Source organism: Oncorhynchus kisutch, linkage group LG13, assembly GCF_002021735.2.
Source record: "Oncorhynchus kisutch isolate 150728-3 linkage group LG13, Okis_V2, whole genome shotgun sequence".
In the NCBI taxonomy this organism is placed as follows: Eukaryota; Metazoa; Chordata; class Actinopteri; order Salmoniformes; family Salmonidae; genus Oncorhynchus; species Oncorhynchus kisutch.
Genome location: NC_034186.2, coordinates 25,517,320 through 25,535,621, shown reverse-complemented (window position 1 = coordinate 25,535,621; position 18,302 = coordinate 25,517,320). Strand labels below are relative to the sequence as shown.

Genomic DNA, 18,302 nt, shown 5'->3' with positions numbered 1-18,302 from the left:
ACATTGCACAACAAGTTGGAAATCGCAAATTCAACAATGAGTGTTTTGGAAGGAATCAGTGACTAACTGCAAGCGTTGCAAAACAACCACTAGCCTGCTATCTATTCAGTGGAGTGGGTGTGTGGTCCAAGTCTGGGTTTAAGGGTCTCTTTTCCAAGCTTAAAGGGATAAACATTCACATGCAACACTATGGGCCAGAAAAGGTTGACCACATTAGCAATGCTGTCAATACAGTATGATTTCTGCCTCGTTCAAAACAACTGGAAACTCGGAACTGGGAACTCTGGGGAAAAACGATCTCAGACTGGTATTTTTTATTTTTTATTATTGATATATATTTGACCCCTTTTTCTCCCCAATTTCGTGATATCCAATTGGTAGTTACAGTCTTGTTCCATCAAGAGCTGTGCGTCCTCCAAAACGCGACCCAGCCAAGCCTCACTGCTTCTTGACAATGCTTGCTTAACCTGGAAGTCAGCCGCACGGAAACACCGTACACCTGGCCACCGTGTCAGCGTTCATTGCACCTGGCCCGCCACAGGAGTCGCTAGAGCGCGATGGGACAAGGACAACCCGGCTGGCCAAACCCGGACAACACTGGGCCAATTGTGCGCCACCCCATGGGTCTCCCGGTCGTGGCCGGCTGTGACACAGTCTGGGATCGAACCAGGATCTGTAGTGACACATCTAGCACTGCGATGCAGTGCCTTAGACCTCGGGAAAATATGTTTTGAACAGAATTTCAAGACGGGAACCCTGGCCTCTTTCTAGAGCTCCGACCTGAAGATCACTGACGTCATGATTCGACATTGTTTTTTCCCCCAAGTTCACAGTTTTCTTGAAAGCACCAAATCCAGAGAAAGTCAGACTTTGATGACAGAGTTTGATGACAAAATTTGCCCACAAGAAGGACTGCCATTCCACATTCCTGTTCACAGCACAACAAGGTGAGTCAAAAATGGTATTGTATGCTGGTGCAAAAATTATGTAATATGCCAGGGAGATATGTATACTGTAGCTAAGAAAGTAATACTAAGTGTATGTTGTGTAGTAAGCTGTTAGTAGCCCATGTGCCTCACCATAATAATTTGGTCCCTTTTCCCCTCATAACTTAGCCTAATGTTGCATAAGCTTCCGTTTTTTTTAAGTCATGTAAAAAATACATCTGAGTGGTAGAGCTCGGCTTGTATTTTGACAGAGAAAGTTATTTTGACATGATTTGGTGACCACTTCTAAAGTTTTCCCTGTAAACACTATCAACGTTTCCCTTTACTGTGGGAATTGTGATCAATGCAATATTAGCTACTTTCAATGCAACCTACCAAAACAAAAACTATGCAAGAGATTTTGTTGAAGGCGCATCAGAGTACTCTGCCCGAGCTAAACAGACCTGTGCGGCATAAACAAATCAGAGCTGCAGTAGGCCTAAATGCAAACAGACCATTGCCATATATGGATCTGTGCCATTTACTTTGAACTGTACTGTGTATACAGCATGAGCAGTAGATGAGTAGACATGCTTGTTTTGAGATCAAAGCGAGAGCTGCATGTAGTCACATGTGCACATTTTGTTCATATCCTTTGCTATTTAGTGAGTTATTAGCCCAGTTATAGATAATTTGTAGTTAGAAATAGGGGAGCGATTGCTTCCTATAAGAGCAGAAAACGCGTACATTTCTAGACATGTTTAAAAAGCTAGTCAGGTAAAGAGCTTTTTTTTGTCTTAAAGTGGCAGTGTTGTATTTTGAGACAGGCTTGAATAAGCTAAGTAGCCAATAGACAGAGGGTAGCGTAATTTGTCTGATTCTCTCTAATAATGGTATGGGAATAATAATGCATTTTATTTTGTAAAATGGTTTCTTGCATCAAACACAACATTTTCAGTCTGAAGGACAAGTCGATAAAAAGGTTAATGTAAAACCCTGCATGTTTTTTAAAAAAAGTCTCATGGAATGGCCTACACTGAACACCACACATTGGCTGCATATAGGCTGAATGATAGAACAGCAATTTCCATGTTCAAATGTTATGGCATGTATTTTCTCCATTGTTTTTGATGGCAGGCCACTCTGGTAGGCCTACATTATGATCAAATAGCCACCACAGCCTACATTGCCAATGTTAAAACTGAAACTAAAAGTAGGTACAGCCTCAGTGTTCACAGTAAACGCGCGCTAGAAGTTGAACAGAATTTTCTCAAAGTTTGAGTTTACCCTCAGCAGACCCGAAATTGGATCTGTGCCGTTTTTTTTTTTTTCCGGGAACATTGCAATGGATGTTAGCTTCTTTCTAGAAAGGGTAGCTCACACACACACACACACACACACACACACACACACACACACACACACACACACACACACACACACACACACACACACACACACACACACACACACACACACACACAAAACTGTGCTCTCAATACTTGAAGAGATAGATTTTTCTTGACACCTAGCAACCAGTATCAACACAGAACAAATAGTTCCATCCTCCTCTGCTTGACTCAGGTGTGATACAGTAATATCCAGGTAGACACACCCTTCTGATATGGAATCCTCACACCTTTGACACCTGTCAACCAGATTCACCCCATCAGCATCTAATGAAGTGATTCTACCTCATGCTGACAGCCATCTCGGCCATATTAGGCATGTGTGGGGAGACTGACTGTGTTATATAAAAGCAACATTTTATTTAAAAAATATTTATCATCCAGCACTTCAACTTCCCCATGCAAATACATGTCAGCTCAGTGAGCAAACACAAACACAAACACAACAAAACAATCATGGGAGTAAACACATGACTAACTCATCTAAACACGCATTCACATACAGAGAGAAAAAGAGGTTAGAACACATTGGCCTATGCGTTCAAATGAAACAAACAAACCAATTCATTCATCTCCCCATCCACCCACAAGACAAAACAGTCCTTTATAGCCTCATCTTTAGTCATCCTGCTATCACCCAGGCCTCCCATGACATTTGGAATGAATTTCCCTGTTACTAATAGATATTCATTCCCCCTGGGACTCACCTACTAAAGAGGAGGATAACAAATGATTCACGCAAACACCCACACTATCAACAACAGTATAATTAAGCAATAAGGTACGGGGGTGTGGTATATGGCCAATATACCACGGCTAAGGGATGTTCTTAGGCACGACACATCCCCAAAGTGTCTTATTGCTATTATAAACTGGTTACCAACATAATTAGATCAGTAAAAATACATGTTTTGTCATACCCGTGGTATACAGTCTGATATACCATGGCTGTCAGCCAATCAGCATTCAGGGCTCGAACCACCTAGTTTATAATGAAGGTTACATATGGCGCCGACAGAGATGGCCGCCCCGCTTTGCGTTCCTGGGAAACTATGCAGTATTTTGTTTTTCACGTGTTATTTCTTACATTGGTACCCCAGGTAATCTTAGGTTTCATTACATACAGTCGAGAAGAACTACTGAATATAAGAGCAGCGTCAACTCACCATCAGTACGACCAAGAATATGACTTTCATGAAGCGGATCCTGCATTCTGCCTTTCACCCAGGACAACGGAATGGATCCCAGCCTGCGACCCAAAACAACGACGCCGTAAAAGGGGCAAACGAAGCGGTCTTCTGGTCAGACTCCGGAGACGGGCACATCACACACCACTCGCCAATGTCCAGTCTCTTGACAACAAGGTTGATGAAATCCGAGCAAGGGTAGCATTCCAGAGAGACATCAGAGATTGTAACGTTCTTTGCTTCACGGGAAACATGGCTCACTGGAGAGACGCTATCGGAATCGGTGCAGTCAGCTGGTTTCTTCACGCACCGACAGAAACAAACATCTTTCTGGTAAGAAGAGGGGCGGGGGCGTATGCCTTATGATTAACGAGACGTGGTGTGATCACAACAACATACAGGAACTCAAGTCCTTCTGTTCACCTGACTTAGAATTCCTCACAATCAAATGTCGACCGCATTATCTACCAAGGGAATTCTCTTCGATTATAATCACAGCAGTATATATTCCCCCCCAAGCAGACACATCGATGGCCCTGAACAAACTTAATTTGACTCTTTGCAAACTGGAAACCACATATCCTGAGCCTGCATTCATTGTAGCTGGGGATTTTAACAAGGCTAATCTGAAAACAAGACTCCCTAAATTGTATCAGCATATCGATTGCGCAACCAGGGCTGGTAAAACCTTGGATCATTGCTATTCTAACTTCCGCGATGCATATAAGGCCCTCCCCCGCCCTCCTTTCGGAAAAGCTGACCACGACTCCATTTTGTTGCTCCCTGCCTACAGACAGAAAATAAAATAAGAAGCTCCCGCTCTCAGGTCTGTTCAACGCTGGTCCGACCAATCTGATTCCATGCTTCAAGACTGCTTCGATCACGTGGACTGGGACATGTTCCGCATTGCTTCCAACAACAACATTGACGAATACGCTGATTCGGTGAGCGAGTTCATTAGAAAGTGCATCGGCGATGCTATACCCACAGCAACGATTAAAACATTCCCAAACCAGAAGCCGTGGATCGATGGCAGCATTCGCATGAAACTGAAAACGCAAACCAGTGTAGCTATTCCCTCCGCAAGGCAATCAAACAAGCTAAGCGTCAGTATAGAGACAAAGTAGAGTCACAATTCAAAGGCTAAGACACGAGAGGTATGTGGCAGGGTCTACAGTCAATCACGGACTACAAAAAGAAAACCAGCCCCGTCACGGACCAGGATGTCTTGCTCCCAGGCAGACTAAATAACTTTTTTGCCGCTTTGAGGACAATATAGTGCGACTGACACGGCCCGCAACCAAAACCTGCGGACCCTCCTTCACTGCAGCCGACGTGAGTAAAACATTTAAACGTGTTAACCCTCACGGCATCCCCAGCCTCACCCTCAGAGCATGCGCAGACCAGCTGGCTGGTGTGTTTACGGACATATTCAATCAATCCTTAACCCAGTCTGCTGTTCCCACATGCTTCAAGAGGGCCACAATTGTCCCTGTTCCCAAGAAAGCTAAGGTAACTGAGCTAAACGACTACCGCCCCGTAGCACTCACTTCCGTCATCATGAAGTGCTTTGAGAGACCGCCCAAATAGGTGCACAAACGACGCAATCTCAACCACACTGCACACTGCCCTAACCCATCTGGACAAGAGGAATACCTATGTGAGAATGCTGTTCATCGACTACAGCTCAGCATTTAACATCATAATACCCTCCAAACTCGTCATTAAGCTCGAGACCCTGGGTCTTGACCCCGCCCTGTGCAACTGGGTAATGGACTTCCTGACGGGCCGCCCCCAGGTGGTGAGGGTAGGTAACAACATCTCCACCCCGCTGATCCTCAACACTGGGGCCCCACAAGGGTGAGTTCTGAGCCCTCTCCTGTACTCAAATCAAATCAAATTTTACGACTGCGTGGCCAACTCAATCATCAAGTTTGCGGACGACACTACAGTGGTAGGCTTGATTACCAACAACGACGAGACGGCCTACAGGGAGGAGGTGAGGGCCCTCGGAGTGTGGTGTCAGGAAAATAACCTCACACTCAACGTCAACAAAACAAAGGAGATGATTGTGGACTTCAGGAAACAGCAGAGGGAGCACCCCCCTATCCACATCGATGTGACAGTAGTGGGGAGGGTAGTAAGTTTTAAGTTCATCGGCGTACACATCACGGACAAACTGAATTGGTCCACCCACACAGACAGCGTCGTGAAGAAGGCGCAGCAGCGCCTCTTCAACCTCAGGAGGCTGAAGAAATTTGGCTTGTCACCAAAAGCACTCACAAACTTCTACAGATGCACAATCGAGAGCATCCTGTCAGGCTGTATCACCGCCTGGTACGGCAACTGCTCCGCCCACAAAGCAGGGACCGAGAGACTGAAAAACAGCTTCTATCTCAAGGCCATCAGACTGTTAAACAGCCACCACTAACATTGAGTGGCTACTGCCAACACACTGACTCAACCCCAGCCACTTTAATAATGGGAATTGATGTAAAATATATCACTAGCCACTTTAAACAATGATACTTAATATAATGTTTACATACCCTACATTACTCATCTCATATGTATATACTGTACTCTATCATCTACTGCATCTTTATGTAATACATGTATCACTAGCCACTTTAAACTATGCCACTTTGTTTACATACCCTACATTACTATCTCAAATGTGTATACTGTACTCGATACCATCTACTGCATCTTGCCTATGCCATTCTGTACCGTCACTCATTCATATATCTTTATGTACATATTCTTTATCCCTTTACACTTGTGTAAAGGGAATTGGAAGGTTAGATTACTCGTTGGTTATTACTGCATTGTCGGAACTAGAAGCACAAGCATTTCGCTACCCTCGCATTAACATCTGCTAACCATGTGTATGTGACAAATAAATTTGATTTGATTTTGAATGACCTGGATTATCAGTTGATATAACAAGTCTCTAGCTGGCTTCAAGTTCCAAAAGCTGGTCTAGGATGAGCTCTAAACCCTGAAAGAATTAAACCAACACCGTCCGCAAGTCTATGTATGGATAGAACTTTGTATTGGGTGTTGAGAGCGATTAAGTCTCACTTAGTTTGCTGAGTGCTTTCTACTGAATAGGTGGACCTTCTTCCGTTTAGCCCCCAGAAGGACAAGAGTCTCGTCAGACTCCTCAGAGAGTGGTTACTATGGCAATGGAAGAAAAGTATTACTTTATGTAAGACTAACAATGCCACGGCAACCTTCCAACCAAAACAAATATCCTTTTTAGGCTTCTCAGTATGGCGCGTGTGTGTGTGTGTGTGTGCGTGCAGGTAAACTCAATTGATAGATCTTGGAATTGTCTCCTACTGTTGTGGTGTCCAAGTATTTTCCCTCTTAACTCACTCCTCTACCTTGAGATGGACAGGATAGCAGTACTGAGTTCACGGATGTTTCCTCTTCAAGCCATTCCAGTCATGCCCTTTTCTTGAGCATGTGAAGTGTCTGACTATTTCTGGGTAGAAATAATTGATTAACAGGCATGAAAGGTTCCAATGGATAATGCAGGTATATACATGTGTGCACTGCATATGTTACTGAGCATTGTGTGTATGCTATGAAACACACCATACCTGGCTAATGTCTTGCACTTCTTCGGTGTGTTCTTATGTCAGAGAGAGACAGGGGCAGACACACACAGAGAGAGAGAAGGGCAGAGAGACAGGGGCAGACAGAGAGAGAGAGAAAGAGAGCGAGAGAGAAGGGCAGAGAGACAGGGGCAGACAGAGAGAGAGAGAGAGAGAGAAGGGCAGAGAGACAGGGGAGACACAGAGAGAGAGAGAGAGAGAGAGAGAGACACAGACAGAGAGAGAGACAGGGGCAGACAGAGAGAGACACAGACAGACAGACAGACAGAGAGAGAGACAGGGGCAGACAGAGAGAGAGAGAGAAAGAAAGAAGGGCAGAGAGACAGGGGAGGCAGAGAGAGAGACAGGGGCAGAGAGACAGAGAGAGAGAGAGAGAAAGACAGAGGCAGGCAGAGAGATGGCCAAGCAGAGAGAGATTATCTACTTCACTTGCTTTGGCAATGTAAACATATGTTTCCCAATTGAGAGAGGCAGAGACAGGGGCAGGCAGAGAGACATGGACAGAGAGAGAGTGAGAGAGAGAGGCACAGGGACAGACAGAAAGAAAGGAAGGAAGGCAGAGACAAAGCCAGAGAGACTGACAGACAGGAACAAAGAGAGCCAGAGATACTGACAAACAGGAACAAAGAGAGCCAGAGATACTGACAGACAGGAACAAAGTGAGCCAGAGATACTGACAGACAGGAACAAAGAGAGCCAGAGATACTGACAGACAGGAACAAAGAGAGCCAGAGATACTGACAGACAGGAACAAAGAGAGCCAGAGATACTGACAGACAGGAACAAAGAGAGCCAGAGATACTGACAGACAGGAACAAAGAGAGCCAGAGATACTGACAGACAGGAACAAAGAGAGCCAGAGATACTGACAGACAGGAACAAAGAGAGCCAGAGATACTGACAGACAGGAACAAAGAGAGCCAGAGATACTGACAAACAGGAACAAAGAGAGCCAGAGATACTGACAGACAGGAACAAAGTGAGCCAGAGATACTGACAGACAGGAACAAAGTGAGCCAGAGATACTGACAAACAGGAACAAAGAGAGCCAGAGATACTGACAGACAGGAACAAAGTGAGCCAGAGATACTGACAGACAGGAACAAAGTGAGCCAGAGATACTGACAGACAGGAACAAAGTGAGCCAGAGATACTGACAGACAGGAACAAAGAGAGCCAGAGATACTGACAGACAGGAACAAAGTGAGCCAGAGATACTGACAGACAGGAACAAAGTGAGCCAGAGATACTGACAGACAGGAACAAAGTGAGCCAGAGATACTGACAGACAGGAACAAAGTGAGCCAGAGATACTGACAGACAGGAACAAAGTGAGCCAGAGATACTGACAGACAGGAACAAAGTGAGCCAGAGATACTGACAGACAGGAACAAAGAGAGCCAGAAATACTGACAGACAGGAACAAAGGGAGCCAGAGATACTGACAGACAGGAACAAAGTGAGCCAGAGACACCGATTGTAAGATTTGTAATTACTTACTCGCAGTGATTACATTTGACATAGTGCTGTTACACTCTGGGAAAAAGAACATTGGGTTCTTAAGTGTCTGAAAGAAAAATGCCACCCCCCTCTCCCTGTCTGACCGTGAGGAATATTCTAAGATTAGAGGGAGAGGAGGTTGTCATAAACAAAGACATCTTGACCTGAAGACATGAAATTGACTAGAAGAGTGACTCAGTGGGGAGAGACGTGGTGATGTTTTTATTTTTTGAGTTTCTGTCAAGAAAAGCCAGTAACTCACAGATACAAAGCTCTGATCCATTTAATTGTACTCATTAATTGTACTTCATTATGAACAGAGAGAGTACTAACACATAGCACTTAGCTGTCTTACTATACTTGTGAAGACTTTTTGGCGACCAGGAATTGATTCCCATTTAAAATCTTAAAGCCCTAACCCTAATCGTAAATCCTAAACCTAAACACTAACCCCTAATTCTAATTTTTGTTGGTTTACTATTTGTGTGAGGACTTTTGATACTCACAAGTATACTAAAATGTGTACGCATACACACACGCTAAAATCTAAAGGCACAGCTATTATGCAGAGGCTTTGCCACTGTTTGGGGCCAGGCAGACATAGAGAACTAGAATGCAGATACTAGATGGGGTTGTAATTTTTACAACCCTGAAATAAACATGATAATACTGTATATCCAACTCATTGTGAGCTGTGGCAAGGTACAGTCAGAGGAAATGTATTGAAGGTAGATTGGATTGCAATATATGTCATGGAACATGTCATGAAATATATATCATTAAACCTACATCATTAAATAGTCTATAAATACATGCAATTATCAGATATCTTAAGCAGCTTATTGTAAGGTGAGGGGAAAATAAGAGTGAAAGTAGGAGACATTCAGAGAGATATGCTAACATCTACAGGGCCCCGTTTCCATTTCTCAAACGTTATCTATCTGGATTTCGACTATTGAATAGGATTAAATGCATAGAAATAGAATGAATAGAACAGACAAATTATTTACTTTAATGGTGACTCCCGTTCTATTCATTCTATTTCTCTATGCCAGTGGTTCTTAAACTTTTTCAGCCTGAGACCCAAATGAGAAATTCTGTGTTTTCCTGGGACCCAAGGTTAGGAAAATATGCAACTATACGTAAATAATCGGTACATTTCAATGCACTTATGCCTAAAAAAAATGCAATATAGGCAAAAACAAATAAAAATGAAATACCCATAAATATATTTTCATGTTTATTTTTCCCCATTAAAAACACTCCTACACACCTGTCTAGGTTGGAACTGGTGCTGTTAAAATACAATACATCATTTCATTCTGAACTGGAATAAATGGATTGATTACATCACACAGATGTATAACAGAACACACACACTTTTTGGTTGTGCAACCCTAAGTAACAGTACAGATCAAAACATGCAGGCCTACTTACTATATACATTATTGTTGATAGACAGTTTAGGTTGGAACTGTTGCTGTTAAAATACATATTTCTAAAAATGTTGAACTGGAATAAACATGACACAGATGTAGACCAGAACACACACACACAGTCCTAATGAGAGGTGTGTGGCTGGTTGAAGTTTTCAACAAGCATGTCTATTCTGGGCTCAGTTTTTCACAGTGCAACACTGGTCATGCTCAGCATTGACACGGTTTCTGTACTTGACAACCCTGACTCGCATAGATATGTGGTGCCAAACTGGATCAGAACATCTACTGCTTTCTCAGTCAGGCAGGAGACCGCTTCCTGCTGTAGATGAACAACCCAGAACTGTGTGTGTTTGTCTCAAAAAGCATCTTGCTTCAATCAGTTTATTCCAGTTCAGAATAAAAATGAATCATTGTAACAGCAATAGTTCAAAAATAATTTCTATAGTAAAATGTAAAGTAGGCCTGAATTTTCATCTTCATCTGTACTGTTTCTTAGGGTTGCACTACTATCAGTAGCTAGCTAGCTTGCTTTGGCTTACGTTAGCTATTAGCTGTGTAACGTGACAAGGCCAGGGGATTGTTGAAAGAGAAACTCACATCTACTACTATGAGAGTTAGTACTCCCTTATTTCTGCTCATCATCACCTGTTATACAATGACAACAATGCCTTGCTAGCTGATTTACTTTTCCACCGTCGAAGCACTGTTTCCTGAAGCACTGTTTCCTGAAGCACTGTTTCCTGAAGCACTGTTTCCTGAAGCACTGTTTCCTGAAGCACTGTTTCCTGAAGCACTGTTTCCTGAAGCACTGTTTCCTGAAGCACTGTTTCCTGAAGCACTGTTTCCTGAAGCACTGTTTCCTGAAGCACTGTTCCCTGAAGCACTGTTCCCTGATCCCTGTTTCCTGAAGCCCTGTTTCCTGAAGCATTCTGCCCTGTTCTGAAAGAACTCCCTGGGTTTACCGTCATGTTGTGCCTGGATGTTAGGTCAGGACGTGTCGTTTTCATTTGTTTTGTTTTGAGAGACTCATTACTAAGCACTTCCCCACACAAAACACATTGTGGACGCTCCTCGTTATTTATCAAAGTTTGTATGAAAGAGACAGAAAGTCATCACTGTATTTGCGTTTCATGACGACTGAGCTCAGTCAGAACTGGTGATTACCGTGAGTCCATTTCATGAGGATTGAGCTCAGTCAGAACTGGTGATTACCGTGAGTCCATTTCATGAGGATTGAGCTCAGTCAAGAACTGGTGATTACCGTGAGTCCATTTCATGAGGATTGAGCTCAGTCAGAACTGGTGATTACCGTGAGTCCATTTCATGATGATTGAGCTCAGTCAGAACTGGTGATTACCATGAGTCCATTTCATGATGATTGAGCTCAGTCAGAACTGGTGATTACCATGAGTCCATTTCATGATGATTGAGCTCAGTCAAGAACTGGTGATTACCATGAGTCCATTTCATGATGATTGAGCTCAGTCAGAACTGGTGATTACCGTGAGTCCATTTCATGATGATTGAGCTCAGTCAAGAACTGGTGATTACCATGAGTCCATTTCATGACAGCGGTGAGCGAAGGAGAGTGGGAATAACAAGTCAGTGGCTTGAACGACAGCGTTGCAGCGTGTGGGTCACAGAGTAATCTTCTTGGAAGACTGCAGAAAAAAAGATCTGGTAAACCGCGAAGCACACGGGCATCTCCCTCTCCCACTCGCGCAGCTGCCAAACTGGGCAAAGACTGCTGCTAAGCAGAGAGCGCACTGAACAGAGAGCGCATTGAACAGAGAGGGCACTGAACAGAGAGCGCACTGAACAGAGAGGGCACTGAACAGAGAGGGCGCACTGAACAGAGAGGGCGCACTGAACAGAGAGGGCGCACTGAACAGAGAGGGCGCACTGAACAGAGAGGGCGCACTGAACAGAGAGCGCACTGAAGAGCACTGAACAGAGAGGGCACTGAACAGAGAGGGCGCACTGAACAGAGAGGGCGCACTGAACAGAGAGGGCGCACTGAACAGAGAGGGCGCACTGAACAGAGAGGGCGCACTGAACAGAGAGGGCGCACTGAAGGGCACTGAACAGAGAGGGCACTGAACAGAGAGGGCACTGAACAGAGAGGGCACTGAACAGAGAGGGCACTGAACAGAGAGGGCACTGAACAGAGAGGGCGCACTGAACAGAGAGGGCGCACTGAACAGAGAGCGCACACTGAACAGAGAGCGCACTGAAGGGCACTGAACAGAGAGGGCACTGAACAGAGAGCGCACTGAACAGAGAGGGCACTGAACAGAGAGGGCACTGAACAGAGAGGGCACTGAACAGAGAGGGCGCACTGAACAGAGAGGGTGCACTGAACAGAGAGCGCACTGAAGGGCACTGAACAGAGAGGGCACTGAACAGAGAGCGCACTGAACAGAGAGCGCAGTTGCACTTGGCCAAATCAATTCCAGTAATAATTATACATTTACGTCGCGACCCACCATTAACAGGTCACTACTTTAAGAAACGCTGCTCGATGCATTTAATCCTATCCGATTAAATGCATAGAGGCGAAATCCACGTTTTGAATACTGGGCCCAGGTCATAACAACATGTGTGAGAAAAAATTACTTGGGCTAATGGTTTTCCTTTCAGAAGAGAGTGATCATTATGTCACATCATCCAATCTAGACAATAACTCTGACAGTTAAGGATAGTGTTATAGATAGATAGATAGATAGATAGATAGATAGATAGATAGATAGATAGATAGATAGATAGATAGATAGATAGATAGATAGATAGATAGATAGATAGATAGATAGATAGATAGATAGATAGATAGATAGATAGATAGATAGATCGATAGATCGATAGATCGATCGCACGCTGGGTATGTACATAGTCAACGGTAGGCTTCGAGGGGACTCCTATGGTAGGTACACCTATAGCTCATCTCTTGGCAGTAGTACTGTAGACTACTTTATCACTGACCTCAACCCAGAGTCCCTCAGAGCATTCACAGTCAGCCCACTGACACCCCTATCAGACCACAGCAAAATCACAGTCTACTTAAACAGAGCAATACTCAATCATGAGGCATCAAAGCCAAAGGAACTGAGTAACATTAAGAAATGCTATAGATGGAAGGAATGTAGTTTGGAAACCTACCAAAAAACAATTAGGCAACAACAAATTCAATCCATTTTAGACAATTTCCTGGGTAAAACGTTCCACTGTAATAGTGAAGGTGTAAACTTGGCAGTAGAAAATCTTAACAGTATATTTGACCTCTCAGCTTCCCTATCAAATCTAAAAATCTCAAATAGAAAACCGAAGAAAATTAACAATAATGACAAATCGTTTGATGAAGAATGCAAAAATCTAAGAAAGAAATTGAGAAACCTGTCCAACCAAAAACATAGAGACCCGGAAAACCTGAGTCTACGCCTTCACTATGGTGAATCACTAAAACAATACAGAAATACACTACGGAAAAAGAAGGAACAGCATGTCAGAAATCAGCTCAATGCAATTGAAGAATCCATAGACTCTAACCACTTCTGGGAAAATTGGAAAACACTAAACAAACAACAACACGAAGAATTATCTATCCAAAATGGAGATGTATGGGTAAACCACTTCTCCAATCTTTTTGGCTCTATAACAAAGAATAAAGAGCAAAAACATATACATGATCAAATACAAAATCTGGATTCTCCAATTACCTTGAATGAACTATCGGACAAAATAAATCCCCCCAATCCTCAATGAAATGAAACAATATACAGACAACAAATTGCAATTGGCCATACTACATTTTTTTTAAACATCCACCTCAGCTCTGGAATCTTCCCCAATATTTGGAACCAAGGACTGATCACCACAATCCACAAAAGAGGAGACACATTTGACCCCAATAACTACTGTGTGATATGCTTCAACAGCAACCCTGCCTTAACATTAACAGCAGACTCGTACATTTCCTCAGTGAAAACAATGTACTGAGCAAATGTCAAATTGGCTTTTTACCAAATGATCGTACAACAGATCAGATAAGGGTGTGCCCCTAATTGACAAACAAACAAACCAAAACAAAGGCAAATTCTTCTCATGCTTTGTTGATTTCCTAAAAGCCTTCGACTCAATTTGGCATGAGGGTCTGCTATACAAATTGATGGAAAGTGGTGTTGGGGGAAAAACCTACGACAAGTGTGCGGTTAAAATCTGCAAAAAACACACATTTCTTCCCACAGGGCTGTGGGGTGAGACAGGGGTGCAGCTTAAGCCCCACCCTCTTCAACATATATATCAACGAATTGGCGAGGGCACGAGAACAGTCTGCAGCACCCGGCCTCACCCTACTAGAATCTGAAGTCAAATGTCTACTGTTTGCTGATGATCTGGTGCTTCTATCACTAAGCAAGGAGGGCCTACAGCAGCACCTAGATCTTCTGCACAGATTCTGCCAGACCTGGGCCCTGACAGTGTCATGTCTTGTCATATTATGTCTTGTTCTGGTCGTATTAGGTTACCTTCTCTTCCTCTCCTTCCCCCAGCTGTTCCTGCTTCTTTCTTTGTCAGATTCTCGTTTGAGTTTCTCATGCCAGAACCAAACTATCGTCTCGTTTGCTTCACCATTGTCCCATCCTGTCGGAATCTGCCTGTTCTTCTGATGCTACGTGTGATCAGGTACCTCTGTCCGCTACGACCCGCGCCTACCCAGAGAGACCAGCAGTCTGTCGCCGCAACCCAGCTATTCTCCTCTGCTGCTAAGAAGGGGACTCTTTTGTAAATATCAGAAGGACTTTCTATTTCATTTGTCGCCCTCTCTGAGGGTTGTCTATTTTTGCCATTTTCTACATCTGAAGAGGATTTATGTCTTCCCTGTGTTTTTACATTAAAGGACTCTGTTTTTACTAAACCGCTTTTGGGTCCTCACTCAAGTGCACAACAGACAGACCTGGGCCTTGTCAGACCTGGGCCCTGACAGTAAATCTCAGTAAGGCCAAAATAATGGTGCTCCAAAAAAGGTCCAGTCGCCAGGACCACAAATACAAATTCTATCTATACACCGTAGCCCTAGAGCACACAAAAAACTATACATACTTTGGACTAAACATCAGCGCCAAAGGTAACTTCCAAAAAGCTGTGAACGATTTGAGAGACAAGGCAAGAAGGGCATTCTATGCCATCAAGAGGAACATAAAATTCAACATACCAATTAGGATCTGGCTAAAAATACTTGAATTAGTAATAGAACCCATTGCCCTTCATGGTTGTGAGGTCTGGGGTCCGCTCACCAATCAAGAATTCACAAATTAGGAACAAAGACCAAATTGAGAATCTACATGCAGAATTCTGCAAAAATATCCTTAGTGTACATCGTAAAACACCAAATAATGCATGCAGAGCAGAATTAGGCCGATACCCGCTAATTATCAGAATCTAGAAAAGAGCTGTTAAATTCTACAACCATCTAAAGGAAGCGATTCCCAAACCTTCCATAACAAAGCCATCACGTACAGAGAGATACACCTGGAGAAGAGTCCTCTAAGCAAGCTGGTCCTGGGGCTCTGTTCACAAACACAAACAGACCCCACAGAGCCCCAGGACAGCAACACAATTAGACCCAACCAAATCATGAGAAAACAAAGAGATCATCATTATTTTCAATGTGTAATTAGTAATTAACAAACAAACTAGAATGCTATTTGGCCCTAAAAAGAGAGTACCCAGTGGCAGAATACCTGACCACTGTGACTGACCCAAACTTAAGGAATGCTTTGACTATGTACAGACTCAGTGAGCATAGCCTTGCTATTGAGAAAGGCTGCAGTAGGCAGACGTGGCTCTCAAGAGAACACTGCCCACAAAATGAGGTGGATACTGAGCTGCACTTCCTAACCTCCTGCCCAATGTATGACCATATTAGAGACACATATTTCCCTCATATTACACAGATCCACAAAGAATTAGAAAACAAACACGATTTTGATCAACTCCCATATCTACTGGGTGAAATACCACAGTGTGCCATCACAGCAGCAAGATTTGTGACCTGTTGCCACAAGAAAAGCGCAACCAGTGAAGAACAAACACCACTGTAAATACAACCCATAATTAGGTTGATTTATTTTCCCTTTTGTACTTTAACTATTTGCACATCGTTACAACACTGTATATAGACATAATATGACATTTGTAATGTCTTTATTCTTTTGGAACTTCTGTGAGTGTAATGTTTACTGTTCATTTTTATTATTTATTTCACTTTCTTTATATTATCTACTTTACTTGCTTTGGCAATGTTAACATATGTTTCCCATGTCAATAAAGCCCCTTGAATTGAACCCATTCACTACATCTAATCATTCAGTTCCCTGTCAACACAATGCCTTCCTCATCAGCTCTCAGATCACAGTAGAGGCTCAGGACAGTGGAAGTGGAACGATCTGGCTATTCTTTTGTCTTGTTTAGTCATTGTTGCTTTTCCTCCTGAAACCAGATGATAAAGCCAAGCCATTCACAAGTGCCTGCCTGCCCTCCAAACACACACTAACTCACTCTAAAGAGGAGGAAGACTGTGTGTGCTACATAGGAAAAATGTGCCACGCTGGCACACAATGATGTGAGAGATTCATTCAGAAGGCTGTGGCTCTGACGCAAGACTGGGATGAGAGGAAGGAAGAGCAGAAGACAAAGTCTGACGTCAATGTCATTGCCACTAGGGTGTCTATGAAAGAGGGGAGGAGAAAGTGGAGAATAACTGCCTGAGATCTATGGAGATACAATATGTACGTATGAGCAGAACATTTATCTATAGTTGAACAGATGAATAGTCACAGGGAGATAGGCGTGGACAGTAACGTAGACAGAAACTCGATACTAGGAAATAGTCACGTGTTCTGGAGGATGCTGTGGAGGTGTGTTGGAGAGGGACTGGGATCCCTGGTACCAATGACGTTGTTGAGGTGTGTTAGTGAACGACTGACCTGGTGTACTCCATCGCTGGCTGTGTAGACGGAGTTGAGCTGCTTGAGGTGGTCTCGGGCGTGGCTCAACTCTCTGAGGGTGTCAAACACCCCCTCCACAGCAGTATGGGCCCTCTCCATGGTGAGCTCTTCAATACTTCCACACCCTACACAGAGAGAGAGAAACACATACACAAAGCAAAACATTTACCAGTGAATGTTCTCCTCACGTCTAATCAACATTTCATTTAATGTTGCCCCATTTCAAAAAAGTACCTGGGGAAGAAAATGTTGTGTTCTGATTATGAGGTGGAATTTGCTATCATGGCCCCAAAAAGTCTGAGAACCCATGCCCTAAATAACTCAGTGTCCTGTACATTGGACTAGACTACCATGGTAAAAGCCAGGAGAAAGAGTACAAAAGGCCCTTTATTTACCAGAGAATGTCCTCCTCACGTCTAATCAACATTTCATATGGTCCCATCTCCAAAAAGTGCATGGTCAATAAAACGTTTGGTCAATAATACACCCAAGAAGAAAGAGGGTGGGAGAGGCAGAGACAGAGACAGCGGGGGAGGCTCTCCATGCCCAGGTCGGAGTGCTGTTGGCTAGGGTTAGGTAACAGTGGCATCTACGTCCCTCTCTCCCTGCTAAGGAATGTGGTTGTCGTTGGTTAATGAGAAGGTCACGTGGTATTAAGACATACAGTATAAGATACATAAAATCAAACATGAAACCACATCAGTAGGACAGACACTCAGGGAGACAACACCTGGGATGAATAATTGTGCATAGTGATGACTACAGCAGGACTACTGCCAAACAGAACACTTACATAAGATCCTCTGGGTTGTTTTCTCCTAATGGAACCATTATATATGTAGGCTGCTAGCCGAGAGGTTATAGTTCAGTCCAAAGCCTCCATATCAAAAGGAATACTTTGCTACCATACTGACCAATCACTCTCAGTCTGGGACTCTAAGCTTCTGTATCCTCCCTAATCAGGAACACAACTACTGACCAACTGATTAAATACAACATTACATATCGTGTGTGTGTGTGTGTGTGTGTGTGTGTGTGTGTGTGTGTGTGTGTGTGTATATATATATATATATATATATATATATATATATATATATATATATATATATATATATATATATACACACATTGCTCAAAAAAATAAAGGGAACACTTAAACAACACAATGTAACTCCAAGTCAATCACACTTCTGTGAAATCAAACTGTCCACTTAGGA

General features: G+C 43.3%; 1 protein-coding gene across 1 annotated transcript in view; it reads right to left on the bottom strand.

Moving 5' to 3' along the window:
* Positions 1 to 18,302, bottom strand: part of LOC109903006 (sec1 family domain-containing protein 2) — a 221,786-nt gene that overhangs the window by 7,159 nt on the left and 196,325 nt on the right. Inside the window, exon 6 of the mRNA XM_031785822.1 lies at positions 17,065 to 17,210. Coding sequence (XP_031641682.1) covers positions 17,065 to 17,210 — 146 coding nt within the window. The remainder of the gene's footprint in view (positions 1 to 17,064; positions 17,211 to 18,302) is intronic.